The sequence below is a fragment of the Chironomus tepperi genome, unplaced genomic scaffold (genome assembly GCF_022539635.2).
Source record: "Chironomus tepperi strain 1889 unplaced genomic scaffold, CSIRO-AGI_Ctep_v1 contig_335, whole genome shotgun sequence".
NCBI classification, from domain to species: Eukaryota; Metazoa; Arthropoda; class Insecta; order Diptera; family Chironomidae; genus Chironomus; species Chironomus tepperi.
The window spans coordinates 1976256-1991862 of record NW_027226457.1 but is presented as its reverse complement, the minus strand read 5'-3'; the positions used below and the strand labels follow the sequence as shown (position 1 = coordinate 1991862).

The following is a 15607-nucleotide window of genomic DNA, read 5'->3' as shown; positions in this document are numbered from 1 at the left end:
AATCATGTCAAATACTAGATATTGACTAGCTGTGTCCACTCGGGAGATTATGCTAGTTTGAAAAGTCATAAAAAGTCCAAAAATATTCACTTTAGATGAGACTCTTATCATCGTTCTGACCTCTGACTGTGCAGCTTTCTGAAATGTGATATTTTGTTGTTTAATGGAAAGTAATAAGGTTTTGCACTTTATTCTGATCCGGTTGAAATCTGGAGAGGATTGGATTTTTAGCTGCTTTAGTTTAAAGCTGCTTTAGTCGAATAGAAGGCAGTAAAATTTGGAATTTACGTGTAATGTTACATAGTTTGTTTCTATGTTTTAATCCAAAATCTTCCATACTCAATATTCATCTCCTTCTCCTGAATGCACCGTTGGTTATGTTCATTCAAATGGAATAATTCCGGCTAGTACTTCCTCAAATTTGAATCTGATCACCAAATTCACTCCTGCTTTCCAATGCTGCGTCTTCAAATCAACTTTACTCTTCAATACATAATTGCATGAACTCCAGATTAAGCAAGTCTTTCAGACAAAAGCAATTAAAACCTCGAAAAAATTCATCCTCATAAATCAAACAGTAGCGAAAAATGTCTCGCGATTAAATCCATTTTTCTTAATTAATGCAACCAAATAAAATCGTTTCATCAGCTATTATTAACATATTCATTCATTTCATCACCGACTTTAATTAATTTTCGATTGTGAGTTGAGCAAAAATTCAATCTTTTTGTACATAAAGTAAACACAATGACGATGTTTATGAGATAAATGCAAAAAAAACCCAGAGTCAATTGAAATTAATTGAAAATGACGTTAGAGATGTCGCACAAACGATTTTCAACCTTGAACCGGTTTTCTCATCAAAATTAATTCATTTTTATTCGTTTGGAATGAACGAAAAAATTTCACATACATAATACCGGAGCACGCAAAATTGCTATTTATGATATTACGAAAGAATTTGCACAAAACTTTCATTCTTCCTTCTTTTCCGTCTTCTCTTTCCTTTCATTCTCAATTGAATTCGGTACGTTTTTTTGGGGTAATTCAACTTTAGTTTTTTATTTATAGTTTCACGTTCTTTTGTTGTTTCTTATTGTTGTTGTCGTTGTGTAATGCTATCAACTTCCTCCTCTCATTTCTTTCAGCAGTACTTTTTTTGTTGCTTACTCTTCTTATTTTGAAAATGTTTTCTTTTTGATGCACATAAACAATGCAGAGTTGCGAAATGTTTGGAGGGATTTATGGGATAATCTGGAGGTTGGAATGGGTTGGATTGGTGTGTGATTTGTGGCATTTTGGTGAATGTAGAATCTTTTAAAGCAACTCACAGTATATAACCTACAAATATCCACATTTGAAATTGATAATGGCTTAAATTTTCAACGCCACTGATCTGGCTCCTTGTTGACTATTGGTACGTGTCTAAAATGCAATTTCATGACATTATGTCATTCCTAAAACGAAAAAAAGTCACTAAAGTGAACGACCGTTTAAGTTTAGTCACTTTCTACATGATTTGTGAGATTTTAAGTCTAAATATGTTCATAATTTGAAGTACTACTTGATCTTGTATGCTTGAAGTTGAGTGCTTGAACTCAGTGAAACGTTAATACATGAAATTAATACTGTTTTCAAATTAGAAGGAGATAGCATGGATTAAAATTGATTATGAAGATTTATTTGTGTTCTGAGGTTTTTGGATGATATCTTGTACAACCTAAGCATCAGAACCTTAACTATATAATCCACAATCTAGATAAAAACTCTAATCCTAGTGCTGACAACAAATTGTTCCCATAATAACATCTTGTCGGCAAAATTTATTAGAATTAAATCTCTAATTATGGAACTATACAAGGTCAAGTACATAGAACTTGTAAATCGTATCGTGAAACAAGAGAAAAAAATAAGCAACAAGCAGAAAAAAGAGTCGTGAGAATAGTAAAATGAATGAATTGAATTATTGTCTAAGTTCGCAGTTCATTATATTTATGGGAATTGAGTACGTGCTACAAATTTAATAGTTAAATCGCTTTCGGAGATCATTAAAATGATCAACAATTTATCGTAACTTTGTCGCTAAGAGAATTTATGTGATAGAAATTAATAAGCTAATGACTAATGCGATTACGATCAATATAATATTTTTTGTGGAGGTGTTTCTAAGCTGACGTATCATGCATTCGCTTTTTATGGGATGTGATATTTATAGAAATGATGAATTTTAATTTTACATGTGCAACAAGTAAGTGAAGCTTGCTTGATTTGTTTCTGGGAAGTCTAATCTGTTATTATGATGGATTCTAAGGTGATTGCTCTCGGAATTGCTTAGAGCTACATGCCTGCAAATTTAGACGAACTATAAGGTACATAATAAAACTGCAGACCTGCGGTTGTTGCCCTAACCCTAGAATTCTATGATTTTAATCTAAATTGGAAGCTAGTATTAGTTTAGTACATAATTTCATCGTTCCTTCAGATGAACAGCACTATGAGTTCAATTTAAAGTCTATCATTATAGACAACAGACAGATATATTGTTAATCTATTAGTTCCCATCATGTTTTAAGCTAAAACAACATTTCAAAGCTCTATCCTAAGCTCCTATATGATTAAAATCAAATTACACTATTCAACAGTTCAAAAAGTGTCAACTCACTCAGAATATGTTTCCACCTCCTGAAATTTATACTTACAAGCATCGCAGCAAAAAATAAAAGTCGAGAACCAAAAAAAAAGATTATTTTTCAATATCTCTTTTACATCATTGTGTACTGTGTATTTTCATTCTGCTCAGACAATTTAAAGTACCACACCGGCAAACCAAAACATAACAAAAATAATAAACAATAATATCAATAGCGACTGTTATAAGACTAACTTCCAACAACAGCAATAACAATATTAAGTAACGGTATTGAATGAGAGAAATAAATCTGAATTGAATGTTGTTCTTCTTATTTTCATCAGGTTGGGCTCAATGTAAATTTAATTCACTTTTATCCACGGCTGCCGTTGATTCTTTCCTTCTCTTTATTTCAATCAATTTCTTATTTCGGCTTCTCTCCATGAATAATTTTTTTGTATCTTTTTTTGGTGAAATTCAACACATTTCTTTTCTGTCTGATTATCTTCATTACTTTTATTCAACTTTTTTTGTTGATTGAGTTCAGGATGTGGAATGCATTCATATGGCTTCGGTTCAATCAGTTTTGGAATCATTTTTCACACACAATTGTCATCGTCATTCACAACAATTTGTAATCTTTATCCAAAAAATCACAAACAGAACGACAGACTGAATATTTTTTTCATAATTTCTTCTTCTTCCCATTTTTATTTATCATTGTTATGGCTGTTTGTAATTATTTCGTCATGTAATAGTTTCTTTTTTTGTGTTGTCGTGTACTTACTGAAGGTTGACATTGTTGCTCTCTGATGTTCATATAAATTGTCATGTTTGATGTCGTCTTTTTTATGAGGAACTTGGTAAAATTCTTATGATTGAAGTGATTTAAGTTATTTTAATATTGTGCATTGTATTCTTTTGATGATAGATGAACTTTATTTCCTGATTTGGATGCAACTTGGTTGTCATTGTTAGAAATTAATCACTGTATTTGACAAATTTGTATGATTTTAACAGGAAGCTGTGAAATTTTGATGATTTTCTTTAGCGTTGTGCTGATGATATACAGACTAAAGTAATTAAAGCACAGTAAAAGATAGTCTGTCCAAATATTAAATGATGTTTATTGTTTGACGATTGAAAATTGACTAAATATTTGTAAGAAAGGGGTCTGAAACTATGAATTGGGAAATTAAACAATTATAGCTACAAATTTGAAAAATAAATGACCGTTGATAAATTCCTTCTAGAATCAATTAATTCACGAACTAAACTCAAAACTAATTTAATAATGTTCTTTAAATTACCCATCACTGTCACGGGCTTCAGACTTAAATTAAAATACAAAAGTCATTAAATTTGTTATTAATTTCCATTCCACAATATGTTGACAAATGCTCAAGTTCATCATCATCAACTCAAAGTCCTTCGCAAAAGTCATAAAGTTGTTCATTTGCATGCAAATTTTTACTACTTTAATAATTGATCAATTTAATAAGAATTGTAGTTGAAGTTGCGCTATTAAAACAAAGCATATTCCTGTCGTTACTGTCCATTCACATAAGTTCAGTTGACATTTATAACTAAACAAACCTTAATGTCATTTAAAGGAGAATGACAACAACAGGAACTGTAACATGTGTTCTTTAATTTGCTCATTTACCCTCATGATGAGGACATAAATGAAATTCGCTATGCTTAATTTATGTCTCACAATGCGCACTTATTTTTACATCATTTTTTTTTAGTTTAATTCATAAACTATTACATTTATTATGATTACGATAAAGAGACTCATTATATGTCCATTCCGTAAATTGATCTTTATTCACTTTTTTAAATTGAGTGACGCTAATGTCATTTTAAAGTTTATAAACTTCGTTTAAACTTTTTATTACAATTTAATTTCTGTAAATGGAAGAATGAAAATTTATAATTTTTTTCTCCGTCTTTAATCCGGAGAATCAGCAAGAGAAGAGAACATGCAGAGATTATAGGCAAAAAATAAGGTTTAAAAAAATTGACTTATGATGAACGTGAATGGTCATTAAAATGATTCTTTTGCGGTGAAAATGAAAAATTTAAAGAGAAATTTCGTTTTTGGGGATCATCCATAAATGATGTCTACTACCATTTGAGGGATTCATTCTCGTTATCTTGGTCCTGACTTGATTATATCTGGGGTTACTCTACTATATGATTAGACTTGATTATTACCATTTACTACTGACCATTGCAGAAATGTCAATCCAACATTCCATGATAGACGTTACTTACGTACAACCCCATTTGATAAATTGGATTTTTTTTTCCTTTTAAGATCCAACAGTGAACTTTCAACTGCTGCTTCTTATGATGTGAAAAGAAACTTTCTTAAAGATAAGAAAAAAGCCTTTTGTATTTAAATGAGCTTAAGTTGACACCAGAATGAAAACCGCAAAATTATGGACGACGGGAACTGTTGTAACTTTTTTCTTATTTTTCGTCTGCCCTTCGAGTGGGTAATAAAGTTTTTTAACTGAACCATAAAAGTACAAAAAATATTTTTATGGTTTTTGGCCGTAAAAGATTGATAAATTTGGGTAATTAATTTCTTAGCTTTACTACATTTAACTGTACTCAACCGCTACTTGCTTAATGTTTCCACAAGTTGCAACAATTTTTTATGCATTTTTTTTCTTGATTCCGAAAGCTGCCGGATGCCACTGACTTTGAAATGTAAATAAACTTTTATAAGCCTCGATATCGTATTTCAATGAAACAATCAATTAACAAGTTTGTTCATCAAATGCCAAAATATTGTGAATTTGAATGACTTTTCCTAATTGTTATACACATGAGTCTAATTTTGTCAATCTTCCAAAACAGGTGCAACTTTGTAAAAATGCAAAAGCGCACCAAAATAGTTGGATTATTGTTTGTGAATTATATTTGGCATTGGCACTACGATGCCATTGTTATTCGATGTATTTATTTACAAATTTCGGTCATTGTGGGAATTTCGTCAGGTTTTGATCCACTGATCAAGTCGAATCACGATAAATAGTTTAAGTCTATCTCCTAAATCTTGAAATAATCTCGAAACATAATCTCAAAAAAATTCAAATAAATCTGTTAAAATCCACTCAAAACTTTACGCAATCGCATTAGTTCTAAATCCAAAAATCTTTTAAGTGATCTTAAATTACACACTTTACATCACAAAAAGAAAATAAAACGATTTTAAATAGCACATTAATAGTATCACTTTAGATAACAGGAAGCAATTAAGCTTCACTTTAGTCTTAGAGCTTATGAGCCGGAACCAATGTTGATTGATCTTTAAGAATCTCTTCTTTTATTGTTATTGATAATCCGGAATGTTTTAATCTGGTCGAATTCTTGCTTCACGAAAAAGTCAGCATTAAGCATTGTATAAACACTTTTTATTGAATTTTTAGATGTTGTCGATTAAGCAAAAGCTAACAATAGTAAGCGAATATTTTGAAAATCTTTGATGTTCCTTCAATCAATCCATCAAAATCAATTTACAAGTCAAGAATGAAAGGAAACAAGTTTTTTTTTGCAAGACCACCGCGTCTTGTTGTGATTGGTCAATTGAATGGAAATTAATGATGAATTATGAATGATCAAAATACGGCAGAGGAATTTTTGCACTTGAATTAATGAGTTGAGTAGTGAATGGAAGGAACTTGAGAATGAATGTGTAATTTAATATGAATTTGTGAAGTAAATGGATTAGGAATTGACAGTTTAGAGATTAAGTTTGCGCTATTTTGAGGTTTTGGGATTTTTGAGGCTGTGAAACTTGACAGTTTGTTCAAAACCATTAAGTCATTTACTGATTGACGTAGTATTGTGCAACAAACTCTTAAAAACTATATCAACCAAGTCTATGCTCCTAACTTCATCAATAAACTATATCGCATTACCAAATCATATCAAAATTGATCTCCAAATCTATTCAAAAATGACCTTAAAGTCCATAATTTTGACACGAATCGCCGACCTTTTATGAAAACCATATTGAAATTTATCTCAATAAATTTACAATTCGTTCATTCAAATTAACCTCATCCAAGTTTCCTCCGAGTATGGATTAAATTAGACTAACTAACCTATGAACATTGTAGTTTGTATTACAAACTATAGTCCATAAAATGCTTTAAATTTTTCTTTTAATATTTTTCAATAAACAAGCCGCAAAATTTTTATTGGCAATTTAAGGAACTCCATTGTTATTGCTCAAAGTAATTTGAATCGCTCACACAATTGTGAGATTTTGTATCTTGCTAGGTTCGTAATTATAGAAGAAAATAAGCACACGACTTTATATTGTGGCTGTCGTTCACCGCACGTGAATATTGATTTATTTTCAAGTGCTGTAGGAAAAGTGCCGATGAGATCATGAGTGGTTTTGTTGAAGACCACGAAAAATGCGCAAAAGTATTTAAGGTTCTCATGTGGATTCAGTTAGAATCCCATATGTAAAAGCTCAATAAATCAGAATTGCTACAATAACACTGATTTCTAGCAATATAACCTCAAAATTGACTAAACAAAAATATCTAATTTTTCCCTTTTAATTCTTCTAGATATCCAACATCAGTCCCCATCCGGTCGACAATAATCGAAGCTTTCCAAAATGTCAGTCATTGCTGGTGATTTGGAAATTCGAAAATCTTCAGATTTGATTGAGACCAAAGTAAATAATAACATCAGCAATAGCAATAATTCAGCACCACTTGCGAAGCGAGAAGAAGAGGATGATGATGAAGATGAAGATGTTTTTAATAATGAATCAACAACAGAAGTCACACAGACAACAGAAACAGTAAAAGTCAACAACAACAATAGTGAACATAATAAAGGCATAAATGATAATAATAAAATTATAAATGATAGTAACAATAATAATAACAATAAGATTGACTCCACAAGTGATCAACCGCAAATCATTCAAACAGATGAAATTATAACTGTCGTGGTAAATGAGAATTGTAATGGTTTATTGTATCGTGAGAATCTAAATGATAATTATAGTAACGATAAGAAAATTATAGAAATTAGTGAAAGTGTAAAGAAATTATCATCAAATGAGAACTTTCCAAAGTCAATCTTATGTGCAAATAGTGATAATACTGAACGTAAAAGTCTTTTACGTAAAAAGTCTGTGAGTTTTGAGAAGAATGAGGAAATAAAGAAATTTATAGTCGGTGAAGAGATAATTGATAAGCAAAATCCATTTCGTAGTGCATTAGATGACAGTGAAAAGTTTCGTATTATAAAAACTACTAAAAAATCATCAATTCCAACAAAATCACAAAACGGTAGTGCTTTTGCGCCCTTAGCTAGTGAAGAGAATGACTTTATAACAAAAGAGGAAATTCTTAAACAGTCTAAATACGTTCAAGTTTATGTAAAGAATCCAGATAAAGTTTTAACATATGATAGGACAGTTTTAGACAAACTCAAAGTCAACGGTAGTGCTAACACAGATCCAAAACCCCAATTACAGCAACATCAGCAGCAACCGCAACAACAGCAACGAATACCAGTCCCATTACCCCGTAAATCTACAAACCTTAATAATAGCAATAAAATACCAATAGTGAATAAGAAAATCGATAAGAAAGAGAAGAAAAGAAACCACAAAGTACGAAATCCAAAATATCCTGATTTATCTGATATTAAAGTAAAGATTGGAACAGATATCGATGAAAGTTTATATGATCCAAATGAAGTCGTATTGAATGCCAAAAAGTTCGATAGTCGATTTAAAAAAATTAAATTCGGTTCGACAGACGATCTTGAAGAGATTGTAGATAAGGAGGATACGACGGTTGTGAACGGCGAAGAGAAAGAGACAAAAGTTGAGGAAGGTGAAGAGGGAAATGAAAAGAAGTCATATACAAATACTGTAAATAGTGAAGAATTTCGACAATATTTAAAGAAAAAAGGTCTCGTTCTATTTCCAATCAAAACATCATCAAATGGTATTGAGACAACAGCATCAAATAAGAAGCAGTTAAACGGTAGTATTGTGCTGAGAAAACAACAGAAATCGACTGATACCCTCAAGGAAATTGACGAGATTGATTTCGCTGCAGACATGGATGGCGAAAGGAACAATGGAAAAAAGAAATCTGTCTTTCATCGGTTGTCGAGTATCTTCTCGACATCGAAGGGCAAAACAACACCAAAGACAAATGAGCCATTATCACGGATATCATATTCATCATCAACTAATAATAAAAATCACTATAATCATCAACATGATAACAACGGTGGCAATTTAGGATCGAATATTAAACGTGTCATTCTCGAACGATCTAATTTTAATAATGGTGATAATCGATCGGTATCAGCTAATAGCGAATTTATGCAACACTTTAATTCACCGTCTACAGATATGCAAATTAAACAGCAGCCACAACCTCAACAGAATAATCATCATAATCATCACAGTCGATATAATGAGAGTGATGACACAAAAAGTTCAATATCAAGTGTCTTAACAGCAGCCGCGGACGACGATCCACTTGACACGCCTATTAATGTCCGTAAGACAAATAATACTAATCAAATAGCTAGTGGATTACGTCCAGTATCGGCAAATGCAACAGCTGCCATGCTTTACAGAAATATAGATTTAAATAAAAGTAAACTTTATCAGACAAAAGTGAAACAAAACAATAACGGCAATAAGAATGAAATGAATGGAAGTGAAATTCAACAACAGCAGCAACAGGCACAACCACAACATTATTCATTGACAACAATGAACAATGGTACAAGAGAGAATGATGATATAATTAAGCCGAGAGTTCAACGACCATCAAATCTTTCACGCACTCAGCCTGTCAATAAGTCATTAATCAAACCGCCAGTTCCTCTAAGACGTACCATTGAAAGACAATCGATGCCAATTATGAGGAGTGGTGAGCGTTATAAACATAATTCGATGGAACAAAATAGAACAGTTACATCATCAACTAGTGATAATGAGCGCACTCCAAATAACTCATATATTAATGGAACAATTGATAAGGTGACCTCGACCCCGACAAATGATGAGAATATGAAGGCGACATTGAAATCGCCAAAAATGTCACCGATCGTTAATCTACAAGCACCACAGCAACAACAACAAAAACCTAGTGAAATTGATCCGATTACATTTGCTAAGATTCATGAAATTAAGAAGAAGACAGATGAGGTTTTACTCAATAAAACAAATCAACTGTATTCGCGTCCTGCTGATATGAAAATACTTCAAAATAATTTGAGACAACAGCAACAACAAAATTTTGTGAGAAATTCACCACAACGTGCAACAATAACTGATGTCTATCAAAATAAAAATTCTAAACGAGATGATTGCGGTAATGAATTCATGGCTTTGCGTCAATCAACGATGAATTCACAGCAGCAGAATCACGTTAATTTACAACCACAGAGGTCGCAAAGCGTACTAGATAATATGACATTAAATAAAAATTCCCTGTACGGGGAAGTTACTTATCGTCGTCCTGATGGATCAAATGTCAATGTATTAATGCGACGACCTGAATCCACAACAATTGATCGTAATCAAATAATGCAAAAGATTTACGAATATTATCGAAAAAGTGTCAATAATACCCCAGTCTCATTTACTGAAAACAGCCAAAAGAACTTGCAATATAAAACACAATCGACTGATACATCACCGGTATCATATGCCTCAGTCAATACAATGCGATCAACATTACCGAAAATCCCACAAAATCAAATTTTACAATTAGCACAGACATCGACACCACGTTCAAGTTCATACTATTCTGACTATTCGATAGATAGAAAAGGATACTTTTACAATCGACCCTCGAGCGTCAGTACAACAAATTCAATGAAATCCGCACGCAATCAAACAATCAGTGAATCTGATTCCGTTTTCTTACCACCAACATCATCATCAAGTAATTGCGAGAATGAAGGCAACATTCAACAGCAACCGACTCATTATGTTGTCGTAAATAGTGAGAAATTAAGGCCATTTGATGTACTGAAAATGCAACAATATAATAATAACAATTCTGCGAAAGATCATCGACGGGCGGTTTATGTTGAGCCCGAGAGAATATACGACGTCGTTTATGGCGCATCATCAGCGAATTCCACTATGTCGTCTCGCAAGGAAAATGCGAGTGAGAATACTAGTGGAACATATGGCAATATTATTAACAATAAAATTATCGATAGATCTCAAAAGATTATACAAAGACCGGCATCCGCAATGGGAGGCTCAACACCATCATATCAACAACAGAATCGACATATGGCGAATGGTCGTATGACACCGTTAATCCTGCAAACGACACAAGGCGATATAATCTATAATAATCAAATTTATCGACCAATATCGACAATTCCCAGGCAGCAATCGCAACAGCCACAACAGCAACAGCAGCAGCCTCAACAGCAACAGAATCAGCCAATTTATTCATCGCCAATGCGACGGAGACAAAACTCTAATAATAATTATGAGAGTGACTCTGAAGCCGGAGAGATTCAGAGCATAATGCAAAGAAAATATGGTGAGTAAATTTTTATATATTGTGGCTGTGGTGAATAAACACAAAAACCTTATAAATGTTTTCTCATGAAACAATTGAGGCGTTCTCAAAAACCACTGCATGAGAGAGAGATTGGCAAGTGAAATAGTTGGATAGGATGCAATAATGCACATTTTCATATAGCTTTGGCGCATCATAGCCAAGAAAGTTCATTAACCTCGTCCGACAATTTGCATCCTTGTCGTCGTTGTGCCTTCGTTCATTTTCATAATATTCATAATTCTCTCTGACTAAGCAATTCTTAATGGGCTTTTTATTAATCATGTAATCTATAATGAAAGTTAATTAGTCTATTGACTAGACACATTCCGTTATGCGGTAAAGAATTTGTCATCCTTATGATGATATATCTTTGTGATGATAAAAATGGAATTCATCACTTCCTCCTTTGATCTCATTTTTCAAAGGATTCTTTCATACTTTTGTGTATTTTTAGTACAAAAGCAGATTTTTGGCATATTTTTTTGTTGAGTAGAAATAAAAGATTCTAACACATTTGTTACATATCCACATGCATATGACATTGTTGTATAGTTCAGATTTCACAATTGTCATCGTCACAAGGAAATGAAACTCACGACTATGTATGGATAGGAAAATGAAAAAAAAAAGTAATAATAAGTCCTGAATTTATGCGAGTGAGAAGAACTGAGAAGCAAAGAGAAATTGAGAATATGAAATTTTCACCCTCTTTTATGTCCATGCGCGCGCATTAATATTCCATACATTTTCTTGGGGCGGAAACATTGTCCATATATCCCACAATATCTAAATCCCCTTTTTTCACATAAGAATGGAAAATTTTTTTCTCGGTCTCTCAGTTTAGTGTTGAAATTTTCGTGAAAAATTGCAGATTTGTCTCGTTTTGTGTCTTAAAAAAATTTATTTTTATTTTTCATTTTTGGTCTAAAAAGTTTGAAATAAAATAAGGATTAAAGTGAAATGGAAGAACTATTTAGAGTAGATTATAAATGCACAATTTAGTTCCGTTAAAGTGAAAAGTTAATAAATGGAAAAAATAATAAAAAATTTCACATTTTTTTCTCTTGTGACACTTTAATAAGGTTCTTGAATTATTAATGTGAAAAAAGGAAGAAAAATTCATTTTTAATACATGAAAAAGATCAAAGCTTGTTAATTAACTCATCACGTCTACTTAGTGTAAATATAAAATTTGACATCGTCACTAAAATTTGTGAATCCAGTGCCCATAAACACTCCTTTTTTCCACATCAACTCCATGCGAAATTTTTTTTTTATTTTCATTTTAAAATTGAAGGAATTTCCTCATCATCTACAATAGGAAGTAATTTGATGAAGTCTTATTTGTTCAGATAGCCATTTGTCTAGGACGATGATGGTAAAGGAAAAAAGAAAAGAAAAATGGCAATTAGATGATACGGTTATGGTGAAGAACGACGTAAATTGGGAAAAGAAAAAAAAAGAAAGAAAAACGACGGAAAGGAAAAAAAGAAGAAAAAAAAGTTTTTCATGAGAAATTTGCAATTGAGAGAATTTTGGTGAGAGGTGAGAAATTCTCTCATTTTTAAGTTCTCTCTCAAAATATTGTCTCTCTTTCTCTTCTATACTCTCTGACTCACTAGTTTGAAATATATAAACAAATAAATTGCCGGTAGGAAATACAAAAGAATATGCTGAGGGGCTCATAGAGAACAAAAAGTTCTTTTTTTGCAAGGATGTGTAGGAATAGTAAAGACGAATTATGATATCAATTCCCATTCGTAACATGAATTAATGTCATCTATAAATTGCATCTACGTGTGGTCGGTGAAAATGTGACAATCAGTGTTGGTTTTTCTGATGACGCAGTTACTATGTGTCTTGGAAATTTACAAGGATCATACTGTAACCAGAGATTATCAATGACATACTTTAGTTAAGGTTAAAGCTCAGAGAAATTTTCAATAATTCTTTAAATTTCAAGTTTTTCAATTGAAATTGAGTGAGTCGAAGTGGCTCAATGGCGTAGTGGATTCGTTATAAGGACTTAATCATTGCACATCACCCAGTGATCATAGGTCGAGACTCTGCAGGAGCGAATTTTTCATTTGTCCTTTTTTGAGACATATGCACTATAAATGCGACTCATAGGCTCTCTCATTGTAGTCTACAGACAGTTATGTCGTCAAAGGGAGTAGTTCAGATCCTACTTTATACTGTTAGTCTACGCTTGGGGAACCCTCACTCGTTAATCTGTTATCCCGCATAATAGAGAGGTTTATATGCCTGAATAAGCCCCTGCCCCTGCCTTAGTTGCAATTTTATTTTCCACTCTTAGTCCCCAACTATATTCAGCACTGGAATCAAGTTGTCCATCCAAAAAACAACACTATCACACGATATGATGATAGATTCTAAGACTATTTTAATACTTAATGAATCCCAAAATATACCAGCTCTCTGTACTGCAAAAACAGTTCCTCCTACTCAATTCTAATGGTATTGCTGCATGTTTGCCTCAAGAAAACTTTTTTTGGTATTCATTTTAAATATGCAAAAGCTTTTGTGGAAGCGAAAGAAGACTCAACAAACAAGGGAAAACAGAATTCTTTTGAAGGGAAAAGCTCAAAACGAGATAAATAAGATCCTTCCTTCAACAAACTTTTCCCATCCTTTTACATATCGTTTATTTAGATCTCAAATAATTTTTATCGTATCATCTATGTGCTTACTTTACAGTTACAGATGCTGAAAAAATTTCTCCTAAATTGATTTTTTCAGTTCTATTTTATATCAAATTGAGCATTTATCGATCATTTTGGTTTAGTTTTCCTGTATATTAAATATTTATAGACATGTCCCAAAGTTTTGCTAGGCATTCATTCAAAATTAACCAAGAAGAACAATTTATTTGTGCCCCAAAAAAAAGAGAAGCTAAATTGCTTTTGGAAAGTTTTCAAGAATTTTTATATTTTGTGCATTGTTGCAACTTAAATTGTACATTTCACATGTGTGGTCGATGAATAGCTTTGGGATTTCGGATATAAATTTGAAGTAGATATGAAGCTACAACTAAATAGTTTATATCTTATGGCAGTTTTGAAAACGAATTTAATATTTAGAATTTATGATGCAATCTGCATCTTTAGCTGAAAATGTTTAAATTTTTTATTATGTAGGATGTCTTTAATGTGGACGTGAAAATGTGGAGCATCCAGAGAAGTTTGAAATTGTTTTCATGAATTTTGACATTTTAAGATTTATTTAAATTTTGTGAATGACGGGTCAAAGTTTATGGGTTATTAAACGCCAAATTTCAAATAAACCAAGATTTTGATTACCAAACCTTCCTGAATACAACCCCTGTCAGGAATCTCAACTAGTCACTATTAAATTAAACTTCAAAATCTCAATTTAATCTCAAAATACTAAAATAAATCCTCAAAAATTAATGAAATCATAAACAACTCAAATAAATCATCTAAACAATCAAAACAGCCTTCCAACATTAATCTACAAAACTTAGCCTTAAGAATTGCTCAAAAATTATCACTTTCCATGCTGGCACAAAACTTTTTTCTCCACAAAATATCTTTTGAAACTAAAAATGAGATGCTCTAATTAGACATTACCAAAATAAAGGATTTACATTTTTTGCTTCTTATTATTTCAACTTTAAATGAAAAATTTCCTTCCATGTTCTGTGTAATTAAATGCGTCCCACATTTAAGAATTTTCAAGAATAATTTTTTGCATTATACTTTTTATGTTTGGCCATTTATTTTAATTCCATGTGTGGATTATGCTTGGATGTTACAGCACTGCTGTAGATTAAAATAAAGTTTTCTAAAAAAATATATAATATTTAATGAAATATTTTTCGCTGCTGTGGTTTTAAGCATTGAAATTGGGAGAAAATATAGCTGAAATCCGTTGAATTTGCATCTCATGATATATTGATTGCAGCATATGGGTGGCATTTTTTACGATTCTGGTGGGTTTTGGGCTTTGAAAAATGGATATTGATGGAATAAATTGGAGATATATTTTTTATGACTTTTTTAATTGAGTTTTGGATATATTCATTCAATTTTGGCACTAAATATACTCTATTTTGAGGTTTAAATTGGAGGTGACTGTTGGTTCTTATTGCTTGGCTACGGTTTGACTCATTTTCAGTTGGTCCTTGATCTTGAGAATCTAATGAGTTCGATATAAAGCTCTTTAGAGCGTTTGATCATCAAAATCTCATAGTTCAGTTGCTTATGAATCTAAAATATCCAATTTCAACTATCCACAACTCCCAACCATCTTCTTAAGACCTCCCATAGCTTCATTAAAGATTCACATCACATCATCACTCAACATACTTCAACAAAACTTCATATACTATTCA

At 31.9% G+C, this 15607-nt stretch overlaps 1 protein-coding gene across 17 annotated transcripts in view; it reads left to right on the top strand.

The window, feature by feature from the left end:
* The window catches only part of LOC139093193 (myb-like protein P), a 143605-nt gene that overhangs the window by 47085 nt on the left and 80913 nt on the right, over positions 1–15607 (top strand). For all 17 annotated transcript variants that reach the window (XM_070643813.1, XM_070643812.1, XM_070643819.1 and 14 more), the window contains one exon: positions 7228–11211. In XM_070643813.1, coding sequence (XP_070499914.1) covers positions 7278–11211 — 3934 coding nt within the window. In that variant the 5' untranslated portion in view covers positions 7228–7277. The remainder of the gene's footprint in view (positions 1–7227; positions 11212–15607) is intronic.